The 12,524-nt window shown below is 36.2% G+C and overlaps 1 protein-coding gene across 2 annotated transcripts in view; it reads left to right on the top strand.

Annotated features, from left to right (window-relative positions):
- Positions 1 to 5,016: 5,016 nt before the first annotated feature.
- The window catches only part of nell2a (neural EGFL like 2a), a 90,263-nt gene continuing 82,755 nt past the window's right edge, over positions 5,017 to 12,524 (top strand). The window contains exons 1-2 of one of the 2 annotated variants that reach the window (XM_051885067.1): positions 5,017 to 5,315; positions 5,888 to 6,016. In XM_051885067.1, coding sequence (XP_051741027.1) covers positions 5,270 to 5,315; positions 5,888 to 6,016 — 175 coding nt within the window. In that variant the 5' untranslated portion in view covers positions 5,017 to 5,269. The remainder of the gene's footprint in view (positions 5,316 to 5,887; positions 6,017 to 12,524) is intronic. The other variant, XM_051885066.1, reaches the window with a different exon arrangement.

The raw sequence follows: 12,524 nt of genomic DNA, 5'->3' as shown, positions 1-12,524 counted from the left end.
ACTTAGCAGCCACCCAAAACACATTTGCAACCACATAGCAACACCCTTGCAACTACCTAGCAATGCCTTAGCAACCACTCAAAATACATTTGCAACCACATAGCAACACCCTAGCAACCACACATAACACATTTGCAACCACATAGCAACACCCTATCAACCATTCAAAACACATTTGCAACCACATTGCAACACTCCAACAACCACCCATAACACATTTGCAACCACATAGCAACACCCTAGCAATGCCTTATCAACCACTCAAAACACATTTGCAACCACATACGTAGCAACACCCTAGCAACCACTTAAAACACATTTGCAACCACATAGCAACATTCCAGCAACCACACAAAACACATTTGCAACACCATAGCAACACATTAGCAACCACTCAAAATACATTTTCAAACACATAGCAACACCCTAGCAACCACTTAAAACGCATTTGCAACCACACAGCAACATTCCGGGAACCACACAAAACACATTTGCAACACCATAGCAACACTCAAAATACATTTTCAAACAGATAGCAACACACTAGCACCCACTTAAAACACATCTGGAACCACACAGAACACCTTAGCAACTGCTTAGGAATGCCCATTTGTAAGTTTTACATTTGCGTTTGATATAATTGAGATTCTTTGTGAAGCTGTTCTCATCATATGTTATTGTCTCCAGGTTTTCTGTCATCATGTCACCCTCTGAATTGCAGTCAGTCACATCAGAAACATTCTCTCTACAGACAACTACATGACGGGTGACCAAAAATATGAAATCCTCTCAATAAATCCCACCAGAGCAGTTATGAGGTCTATTCAAATACGCTCTGGCCGTCGGTGATCCTGCAGCTGTCTCACATCTGAGGTGATATTAGACTGTGGGCGTCAGAGTCCGTGTTGAGACCTTCCCTCATCGCCAGAGCCCAGGCTAGAGCGGATCTGCTCTGTCAGTCTTTATTGGTACCCTGTAAGAAAACGGCCTGTTGTTGAGCCTTTCCTCTCTTATTGTGGGATCTGGTGGGATTAGTTGGGAACGTGAGCCGTGTTTCTCTGCTGTAGGAGAGGGACAGACTCCATAATGGCTACTGGGTCTCAGATAAGACTGACTGGCCTTTCAGTGCCGCCAAACGGGTCACCGGGGCCGAGCAAAGCTCCTCTGTTCAGAGCCAAAACGCAGCTTGACCGCTCGATTTACTGGGTCAGTTTCTGAGAGAGTTCTCGTCTCATTAAGAGTAAGAGACTAGTCGAACTCTTTTCAAAGACAGCCAGAGCAGGATCAGCGTCACAGATCTGTCAGAAGGAGGCCTGGCTGAGGAAAAAGTGGCCTGATTACAATCTGAAAACAAAAGCCACAATCTGAAAATAAAATAAAACAAATTACTTGTTTAAGTAAATAAAATGTATTATTTTAAAGTAAATTATTTATAATTATAAATATAAATAGTAAATTATTATAAAAAAAAATAAAAATGAAAACATATATATATATATATATATATATTGTGTAATATATGGTACATATATTATATATACTGTATTTATATTTTAAAATGTATAAAAATGAATAAAAAAAATTAAATTATATGAATATATATTAATATAATAGAACATTATATACAGTATAAATATATTAACATTTTATGCATATAAAGTTTATATAAAATTGTTTATATATAAATTTAATATACATTTAATATATTCTACATATATTATATATACTGTATATATATATATTTTTTAAATATATAAAAATTAATACAAATAAAATATATATTAAATGTAATTAAAATTATAAATGAATATATATTAATATAATATAACATTATATATATATTTTACACACTATGTTTATATTACATTTTAGCGTTTTCCTGATTTACAGAAACCTTGTACAAAATTACCTTATTAAGTAAATTAAGTAAAAAAAATATTATTTAATTATAATATTATAATATAATATAAATAATAATTATAATATTTATAAAAGCAAATATATATGCACACAAAAATGTAAATATAAATCATTACTTTCTAATATTAATAATAAGTATATAGGTAAATTAAATTAAAAAAAAAAATTTAATTAATTAATTAATTTTATATTTTAGTTTTTTTTATCATTACTGGCACCTTATTTTTTCCTGGCACAGTTTTTGTATTTTCTTCTTCTTTTTTTTATTTACAATAAATTATATATATGTAATATATTTCTAAGTATTTTATAGTGGTAGTTTTTTATATTGCGCAAAACCTTGAAATTGAAAAATTGCCAGCGAGAGTAATCATAGTGATTGTAAAGATTGATTGCATTGTGTGTTCAGTTGTATAAGAGAAAGGTCAACGACGGTGTAATGTACTCGCAGTGAGGTGAAGTTTCTCAAACAGCCGTCACAGCGTGTGTTTGAGGCCAGATCTGAAAGAGTCTCTGTCATGTTCAAGTCAAAACTGACCACATGAGAGAAAAATCAATTCACAGCGTTTCAAGAATCATGATATGACAAAATGCCGTGATCTGCTTCACACCAGCACCTGATAACTAAAACAACGCTCACATTATATTCACAGCTGGACTTGTGGGTTTGAAACTGTGTGATTCTGAGAACTGATGCATTTTAATAAAGAGAAAACAACCCTGTTCAGTTATATATAAGCATAACAGCACACTGGGGACTCTGCGCTTGGGACTATATGAGTAAGATGAAACCGGTTTTGTGTTTCAGAGACATTTCTAGGTCAAACTTTTCTGGAAGTGAACTCAAAACCTTTAGGTTAGCAGCTCAGCACCTTCACCATTACATGGTTAAAGCTTGAGTGGGGATCACTATGTAAAACAGCTAGTTTAAAACTGTCTAAAATGGAGCAAATATATCTTCCTTTGCGTTCAGCAGTACAAAGAAATTTATACAGGATTGGACCTCCCTGAGGGTGAGTAAATGATGACAGAATTTTCATTTTTGGATGAACTATCCCTTTAAGACAAGACTCAACTATACATTGAATCTATATCATGACAATATCCATGGAAATGTTCAACAGAGACTTTAGAGTGCGTTTCAACATAAATAACTCAACTATATAATAATAAATCTATATCATCAATCAACACACGTATGTTAAGCATGCAGCAAACAAATAAATAGTCAACTTTATTTTAATAAATCTGCAACATGAATCAACATATGTAAACACAGCAAATCAATCAATCAATCAATCAATCGACCCATCCATCCATCCTGAGAAATATTCACTGGTGTAGAAATTGTGATAACCCAGGTCTTGCCTATGTATTCAAATATACGAGTCAATGTTATATAACAGATGTTATATAATAGATGTTTCACGAGAGATCCGCAAATAAAGAGAGTTACGCATTTTACACATGGCCATAAGGTTGTGAAATAATTGCCTAATATAGTATTAACCAAAGACTAGATATAGAAAGACTGTTCACTCCTATTACTTGTGAATGGGAGAAACTGCAACACGTTATATGGTGGAATACGTCCCGCCTTCTAAGTAAAAGAGACAGTCGCTGGTTGGTAAAGTCATCGCGTAATCGCGGAATGAGATTGGGCTAGTTTTGAGGATCAATTGGGCGGGTTTTGTTGTGAAAACCTGGTAACCCTGATCAGAAGCTCCGGTTCCCATAGAAACCTGAGACTTGCCCTAGGACTGCACATGCGCAATGGCTCGTCGAGCTTGAAAAATAAGCTTTTTTTTAACACTATTTGAGCATAAGAAACATTTAGTTCATGTCAGATTTTGTTGTTGAGTTGAAATATGTTATTTAATTGCGAGTTCAGCAAGCACTTTTTGAGATGTCAGGATTCCCCCATTCAAATAGACAGAACTTGGTCTTGGACAGTAGCGTGTTTACCCACCACGCAAAGCATGCAATTGCGTGGGGCCCCGCGGGCCTGGGGGGCCCCTGCGATTTCTCCCTAGGGGGATCCCCCCAGTGGTGTAGTCTACGTGATACGCAGGTATATGCTTTGTACCCACTAGGAAAAGTCAAGGATTTCCGTATACCCACTTAAAAAAGCACGAGAATACAGATTTGGTGCTCTTTAATGTGACGCGACAGATCGCTGTAGCCTCAGTTCAAGAGAAGCGGCAGCCTGACGCTCCTCCGCTTTAATACCAGTTACAGTGCAAAATATGACATGTTGACATGTTGATAACACTCACATAAGCATTGTTTCAGAATGCTCTCAATTACATGTAGCTTAGATCAGATGCAATAGTGTGGTGGTGCTTATGGGGTGTCGCTATGGGACGGGAGTATGAGGCTGGGAGGGAAAAAAGGAAAAATCACAGTATACTCACTACAGACCCCTCAAATTTTTGTCTTTTGTCTAATTTCGCCATTTTGAATCGAAAATAGGCATAATTTACGTGATTCATGTAGGCCTAATGTAACACTATCAATGTGACGAGACAAAAAACATTAACGAAGCCGTTTACATTATTTTAGGCATAAGATTAATAATGAATGTGCACATATTGTAAATGAGTGTAATAAAATGGAGTACATAGCTTTCCGTAGCCTTTATTAAATTATCAGTTGAATTACGTTTACTTTCTTTACTGACACAAAAATTAAAAGACTGACTGATTCAAAGCTCAGCTTTAGGGGGGAAGAGATACATAAGCAGACTGAGAGAAAAAGAAAGATAAAGATGATGGAGATGAGGAGAGAGAGAGCAGGTTTTAACAAATAAACTACTGCCCACTGATAAGTTATTGTTATCCATTTTTCTTTAGCCTTCACACGTCTTAAAATTATAAAACCCTACCTACAGCCCTGATTTTACATGTCAAAAAAGCATTAAACGCGATGCAGCGTGTGCGTCCAACAGCTGCGTTGCGTCTGAGCGCGCGGCGTATGCAAAGTCTGAATGTTCAGTGCGCGCGCTTCCATGTAGAGCCACCAGGGGGATTACGAGCTCTCTCTCTCTCTCTCTCTCTCTCTCTCTCTCTCTCTCTCTCTCTCTCAGCCGGAGGGAGGCTGAGCAGAGCAGAAGAAGGCTGGTGGATCCTCGCGGTCGGTCTGCAGTCAGTCTGATGCGCTGCGCTGCGCAATAACCCAGCAGAACCACCTGTGCGGCTCCGGTGCTTCTCCTCACGGAATATTCGCGCGTTAAGTTCCGGTGATGCTCCTCTCATCCAGTGGGAATGTTTGAATGAGGAGGAACAATCCTGCGTATATGTGATTGCATTTTCGTGGAGTATCGCAACATGGACTAATTGCATTATTCACCATGGGATTATTGCAGTTGTTTGTTGGATTATTTTGCGCGGCAGCAGGTAGGCAGAGAGATCAGCATCAGTTATTATAGTCTGATCCGTTGATTATGAGTACAGATGGCAATTATCAGCGATTTCATGTCATGCATTCATCTCCATGGAGCGATCAAAGCCTGTAATCAGAGATATAGAGCTGCTAACATCATCACTGTGCTTGTTATGGTTATTATAATTACATACATTAAGCACATAATATATGCAAAACTGTAAAATTGATACAAGAAAATATATATCAGTCTTTCTACTTCAAAATTTCACGTTTATTTCAATGGGTCACTTGCTGTTTCTTTCTTTAACTGTGAAATTTACAAGTAATTTTTTCCAGTTTAGGCTTCCCACCTGGAAATATCAAGGAATTTTGATTTCCAGGCCTGGAAAAGTCAATGAAAGTCATGAAAAAGTCATTGCTGTTCCATCTAAATGCAGTGATTTTTTAAAAAATCCTTATGCAGTAAATGCAAACGACTGGAGAAGTGCTGGAAATGCATTGGTCTGAACCTGAGGCTGCAACACCAACACTGCGATCTACTTCCTTCTTTGTCTTAATGCTGTATGTTGTGATTGTGTTGAAGTGGCTGCGTTCGGAGTGGATCCAGCGGTTCGGATCAGCGTGTTTCAGGAGTTCAGTCCTGGAGAAGGGTTTTCCGGCGTGACACAGGTGCAAGGCTTCCATGATGACACCAGAGCATTCCTGTTCCAAGGTAAGACTGTAGGATTGAAAACAAACAGGAAATTGCATTATTGACAACTACATTATATGAGGTTTTCCAAAATTTGGGGGAGAACATGTTCCTCTTGGGATCTGTGCTTCCCAGCTAACAGGAAACGTTCTGACAAGGTTCTGAGCAAATGTTCTTCCAGTAACGTTAGTAGAACATTCGTTCAAAGTTCTGTTCTCAAAAACATTAGTTGTACATCGTTTTTCTGAAACATTTTAGTCTAATGTTTTTTAAATGTTACTACTTTTTAAATGAGAACATTCAAAAGTAACATTTCCATAATACATGCAAAATGCATTCCATTAATGTTTCCTCTAACGTTCACATAACCAAGAATAAACATTTTTAAAACAGACATTATGAGAAAATGTTCATAACTTAATGGGAACGTTAGAAAAACGTTCTTAGAACATATTTTTGTTGCTTTAGATGGGATTCTTCATAAATTTAGTGTCAGGAATAATGTCAATGTTCGGTTGACACTAATATTGCATATTCTGCGAATCTGCGTGCACTTCAATTGAAAATGCAAAAATGCCCATTTATAATATTAGATATATTGGTAAGACTTTACAATATGGTCCCAGAAGAGATGCAATAACAAACAATGAGCTAAAACCTTATTATAGTGTTTTTCATTGTTAGTTCATGCTGAATGAAACCATACTGTAAAGTCTTACCGATATATTTAAGCATTTCACAAGCCGCTCTAAACAGCTGCGTAACCGTGTCTAACGGCAGCTGTTTGTTTTGCATCTGGTCTCTGTGGGATGAATGGACCCTCATGGGGCCCCTGACAATTGAGAGCCTCTCTGGAAACAAAGGGCCGTGGCTCTTTATGGAAACAGACGCTGGAGAATAATGGGGCGCATAATGAGATTAGTCCTCAGACGATACACAGATCTGTGTGTACAGTTTATCTCCAGTGAGTTCTGCTGTTGACAAATAATGACCTGTTTTGGGATGCGCGCTATGATGCAACAAGTCGCAAGGTTGGGATGCTGTGAGCTTCACATTTGAGAGTTTTGCTGTGTGATTTGTGCTGGCACTGCAGATGCTGCTCTGGGCAATAAAACTCGAAGAAAAGCCATGACTCTGCTGTTGTGTAACATTCAGCTGTTTTACATGGTTAAATTTGCAGTTGTGCAATATCCGCTCATAATGACCTTGCAGCTTGACATCTTGTTTAAATATATTGAAACTTTTTATGCAAAAAGTTCACATTTCACGTTTGAATCTTTCTTTAAAGTCCAGAGAAAATTGACACTATTTACCGTCTTAATATACCTTGAATGATTCATTAGTGCATATTATTATTATAGATTAAGTAGTGATTTACATCTCGCAATTCTGACTTCTTTTCACAGAATTGTGATATAAACTCACAATATATTGCAATTCTGAGAAAAAAAGTCTAAATTGCGACAAACAATCCTGTGAAAAAAGTCAGAACTGCGACAAACTTGCAATTGTGAGAAAAAAGTCTGAATTGCGACAAACAGAATGTCAGAATTTCGAGATATAAACACAATTCTGAGATCAAAGTCAGAATTGCAACATAATTCTGAGAAAAAAGTCGGAATTGCAACATATAAACAATTCTGAGATCAAAGTCAGAATTGTAAATTTATATCATGCAATTGTGAGTTTGTCGCAATTCTGACTATATTTCTCTCAATTGCGAGTTTATATTAAACAATTCTGAGAAAAAAAAGTCAGAACTGCAAGTTAAAATGTCGCAATTATAATTTTTTTTTTATTCAGTAGCAGAAACTTGCTTCCATACGTTAAAGAAGTAAAATGCATTGCAAATGTTTTCAGTTAAAGAAGACCTGTTATGCTTTTTTTCATGTTCATCTTTCTTTAGCGTGTAATGTTGCTGTTTGAGCATGAAAAAGCTTTGCAAAGTCCCTCCAGCGGGAGCTTCTCTAAATCAGCATCACTGTTTCTGAACTCCCTGAAACGCCTCCATTGTAGTCTTGAGTTTTCTTCACAATATTCCTCATTTAAATAATTCATATGCAGATTAAAGGGGCGGGGCCTGGTTGAGTTAGTTAGTAGTGTGTTGAAACTGGCGGTTATTGTAATGGGCGGGACATTTCCCAAACACCAATCAAAACACACTGCTCCAGCCGACCAATCAGAGCACATTGTCCTTCTCAGAAGGAGGGGCTTCATAGAGACAGGAACTAAACAGAGCGTTACTGACAGACTGGGAAGAGAGGAGCTGCAACAATGGAGAATATGAGGAAAATAATCAACATTCAAGCAGGAAAACCTGTTCTAGTAGAGCCCAAAAACAACATCAAGACTTTGTAAGGGCATAATATGGGCTCGTGAATTCACATTCAGTTCAGTCAGAATCATATTTGCGTACACACTTGATTGTAGATCTTCTGTTTTAGATTTCTTCATGTGTCTCCGCTCACCTGAGCTCATTAGACCGGCGATCATTGTGCCTGTGGGGCAGATGTGAATGTGAAGACAGATGAAGTAATTTAATCAGCCGGCTCTTTCTCATTATTTCTCTGCAGACATATTTTCTCTTTGTCTCATTGTCATTTACTCTTCCTTCCATGCATGCATTTATAAATACTCTGGCCAGCGCTCTGTTGTTGCTTGATATCATCTCAGATATTTGTGTGCACACCTACGCAGCGAATGCAAACTCACACACACAGAGTTCATAGTTGCATCATTACAGGCATTAAACGCTGTGTTTCTTGTCGGCGCGCCGGAGAGATATGCTCTAAGTGACAGTGGGAAGGCCGTGGAGACCAGCAGGATAAAATCAGAGAGCCGCGGGCTGAACCTTTCCCTTCTAATTGGGACAGCAGGGCATTCATGCAGGTGGAGGGAGTCTGAGCCGGGATTTGGACCACAAACGGTTCCATAGATGAGTCTGGCCAGGGTGTTTGTGGTTCTGTTGGTCTGGACGCTCACGGATAACAATATTAAGGGGATTAAGGGGAGAGACTTTAAATGGTGTCAAAAATTGTATGATGGAATCACAGTCATGAAAATGGAATTTACTGTTTAACACGGAATATCATGGAATTTGGCAGTTTTGAATGAAATAATCACAAGTAGGCTGTATAATTAAAGCTACACTGTTACTTTTTTGATAAAAAATAGCGCAATGTTATTAATGAGAGAGTGCAAAAAAATCAGTTTTTCTAACCACGTCTTTACCAAAATACATTTTGATAATGAATTATATTTTAGAGCATATGGGACAGATATAGTGGGAAATTGTTGTCACAACGAATGAAAAAAACGCAAATATCTTTACTATAAATCACCAATAAAAAAGATCAGTTTAACTTGAAGAAATTATGTCAGAAATATATTACTGTTTAAAAAAACAATAAAACTTATATAAAAATAAACATAAAACAATTCATTCAAAGCATAAATACGCAATGTGATTAAAAATATGTAATAATATTTCACTTTTCATAATAATATCATCACTTTTGGCCACAACTGTATATATATATATATAAAAAAATTTAAATACAATGTTCTGTTGTAAAGGAATTATTACATTTTATTTTGATTACATTTTAAAAGATTGATGGTAAAGTTTTATGAATTCAATTGCTTAGACATGATTTTCATGATTAAAATGGAATTAACCCATTAAAAAATAAATTAATAAAATAAAATAAATTAAAACGGAAACCAAACAGATTTCATGAAATTCATTTTACTTCCATTTTACTTACATAATGTGACATAAGCAGAATATTCAATGAGAAAAAATGCAGAACTTGATTTTATCCGTGAGGAATTGTTTGGAGGTGTAAAGTGTCTAAATGAAGGTGGTTTGAAATAAAAATGGCACTGAAAAGTATGCCAAATTAAGCTGGTAAAATTTGCATTCCAGGGGCTAAATATCATGTTAATTGGGGGCGCTTTAACTCTCAGAAATGAAAACCAACCTGCGGCAACAGTGAACGTATAGCCCAATTCCATGGGAAAACCACAGACTTGGCAACACTGAGTAACGGTCAAAAGTTTGGAATAATTAAGATTGTTTAACGTTTTTGAAAGAAGTCTCTTCTGCTCACCAAGGCTGCATTTATTTGACCAAAAATACAGTAAAATTGTGAAATATTATTACAATTTAAAGTAGCTGTTTTCTATGTGAATATATAGTAAAATGTAATTTATTCCTGTGATCAAATCTGAATTTTCAGCATCATTACTCCAGTCTTCAGTGTCACATGATCCTTCAGAAATCATTCTAATATGATGATTTGCTGCTCAAGAAACATTTCTGATCATTATCAATGTTGAAAAAAGTTCATATTTTTGTGTCAACCATCATACATTTTATTCTTCTGGATTTACACTGCCACAATAGCTCAGTTTTGCAGAATTGTTCCAGAGAAGTAAATCTCCAGCGATCTGGAGCTTGTGCAACTTGAGTCCTGCGACTCAAGCGAGACTCTGGCTCTCTTCCCCAGCTCTCTGAAACGTGGTCGGCCTTTTCAAAATCTCTGAGCCGCACAGCTGTCAGAGAGAGAGAGAGTGAAGCGCGGAGCAGAGCGAGGGTCACGGAGCGTCCCTGCAGAACTGAAGGTGCCCTTGACCAGCGCTGGGATTTCATTCCTGCCTCAGCGTGTGTGACAGCGCTGACATCCAGTGTCAGACGCTCTAGAAGGATCTTCAGCCTTCATGATTAATGGATGCAAATATCACTCAGAGATTTCAGGCCGTACGGTTCAGTCTGAACTCCTGAACTGGGCACCGATAACCAACGACGACTGATCCAAGACAGCTCCGAGAATAATTAAATCAAAAAATGAAAATTACTCACCCTCATGTTGATCCAACATCCACATCATAGACTTGAGATGTTGAGATGTGTGAGCTCTGGCCCCTTAAAAATAAATAAAAACACTAAATTACTAAGAATGAAAACAGAAAATATGAAAATAAAATTTATTTCAAAATATGAACAAAAACTGTATATCAATTAAACAGGATATTCAACAAGAAAAAGATATATGGCTAGGTCAAGGTTATTATCGTTAACTGAAACTAAAATCATTAAAAAAATTACTTGAAATAAATAAACTGAAATAAACTAAAATGTAAAAATGCTCATTTAGTTTTAGTTGAAGTACTAAAATAGCTAAAACTAAAAACTAATAAAAACAGACATTGAAAAAATAAATACAAATGACAAAAAACACTAAATTACTAAGACTTTAACTAAAATCAAAATGAAAACTAAAAAATAAAAAGAATATGAAAATAAAATTAAAAAATTATAATATATAAAAATACTTAAAACAATATATAATAATATATAAAAAATATTTATAAAAAATAATAAAAAAAGTTGTTTCTTTTTTGAGGAGCTTTTTAGGTGATTATTCACTTATAAATTAAGATATTCAAATAAAGTTTTTTGAACGTAGTAAGTCCTAATGTAGTAAGACTGATATTAAAACACCAAATTCAATATACAGCTTATTGATGATGCATCATCAATAAAATATGAAATTGATGAGACAGTTGTTGTCAGATTTTACTGGCAATTTCAAATATGAAAGTTAATTGCAAGCTTTGGAGAAGCTCATTCAAAGAGATACAAACTGTACTTGCATGACTGAAACAGCTGTTTCAAAGATGGCCGGCGACTGAAATCACTTGCCTTAAAGGGACTTTGAGAATATATATAGGCGAGCAGATGAACTGAGAATATAAACACAATGCTCAGTTTCTAGTTAAGCATTTTTCCATAGAAAACCATTTTAAAGAGAATGTGTTTCTCTTTTTAGAGATTTAGTGCGTTGTGTATTCATATTCTTGGTCAATCTGCTCACCTGTATATAGTATGCATCATCAATAAAGTGTATATTGAATTTGATCTTTTCATAACACTGTTGTATTATGCACTTTTTCATGTTAATGTCTCTCTGTTTTTAGAGATTGAAATACTGTGAATCACAAAACATGCATTTTGTTCACATATTTGAGTTTTTCTGCTTTTAAAATGGAAAATTGACAGGCCTGTGCTGCAGTTCAATGGATGTTTTGCCCTCTAGGTCTTGGTCACATGACTATGGATTGCATCACTGTGAAACCCCTCCTTTGGAGCCTTTTTAAGAGTGTAGAGTTTCCTTTAGATGTCTATACCATTAAACCAGTAACTTCAACTAACTTGCTCAGCGGCTGGATGGTGTTTGACCTGAAAGAGAAAACGTTACGTAAAAGAAGACATTGTACGCTAATGCCTGCTAGTGTCCCATGCATTGCATTATGAATCATGTTCTGACATACTTCAAAACGCAGGGGCGCATGAAACCGAGCGTCTGCATTCATGTACTTGCATAGTGTACAGACCGAAAATATCTTAAAATTCTCTCCAGTTTGATTCTTTCATCTATTTTTAGGCGCAGTTGATGATTTTCTCTGTTTATGATTCTCAGCCAGGTGTGTGTTTTGCCTCTGAGAAAAAGCAGAAACATTTCCA

The sequence above is a fragment of the Ctenopharyngodon idella genome, chromosome 24 (genome assembly GCF_019924925.1).
Source record: "Ctenopharyngodon idella isolate HZGC_01 chromosome 24, HZGC01, whole genome shotgun sequence".
NCBI lineage: Eukaryota > Metazoa > Chordata > Actinopteri > Cypriniformes > Xenocyprididae > Ctenopharyngodon > Ctenopharyngodon idella.
The sequence above is the reverse complement of the archived record's forward strand: the minus strand, read 5'-3'. Positions and strand labels throughout refer to the sequence as shown.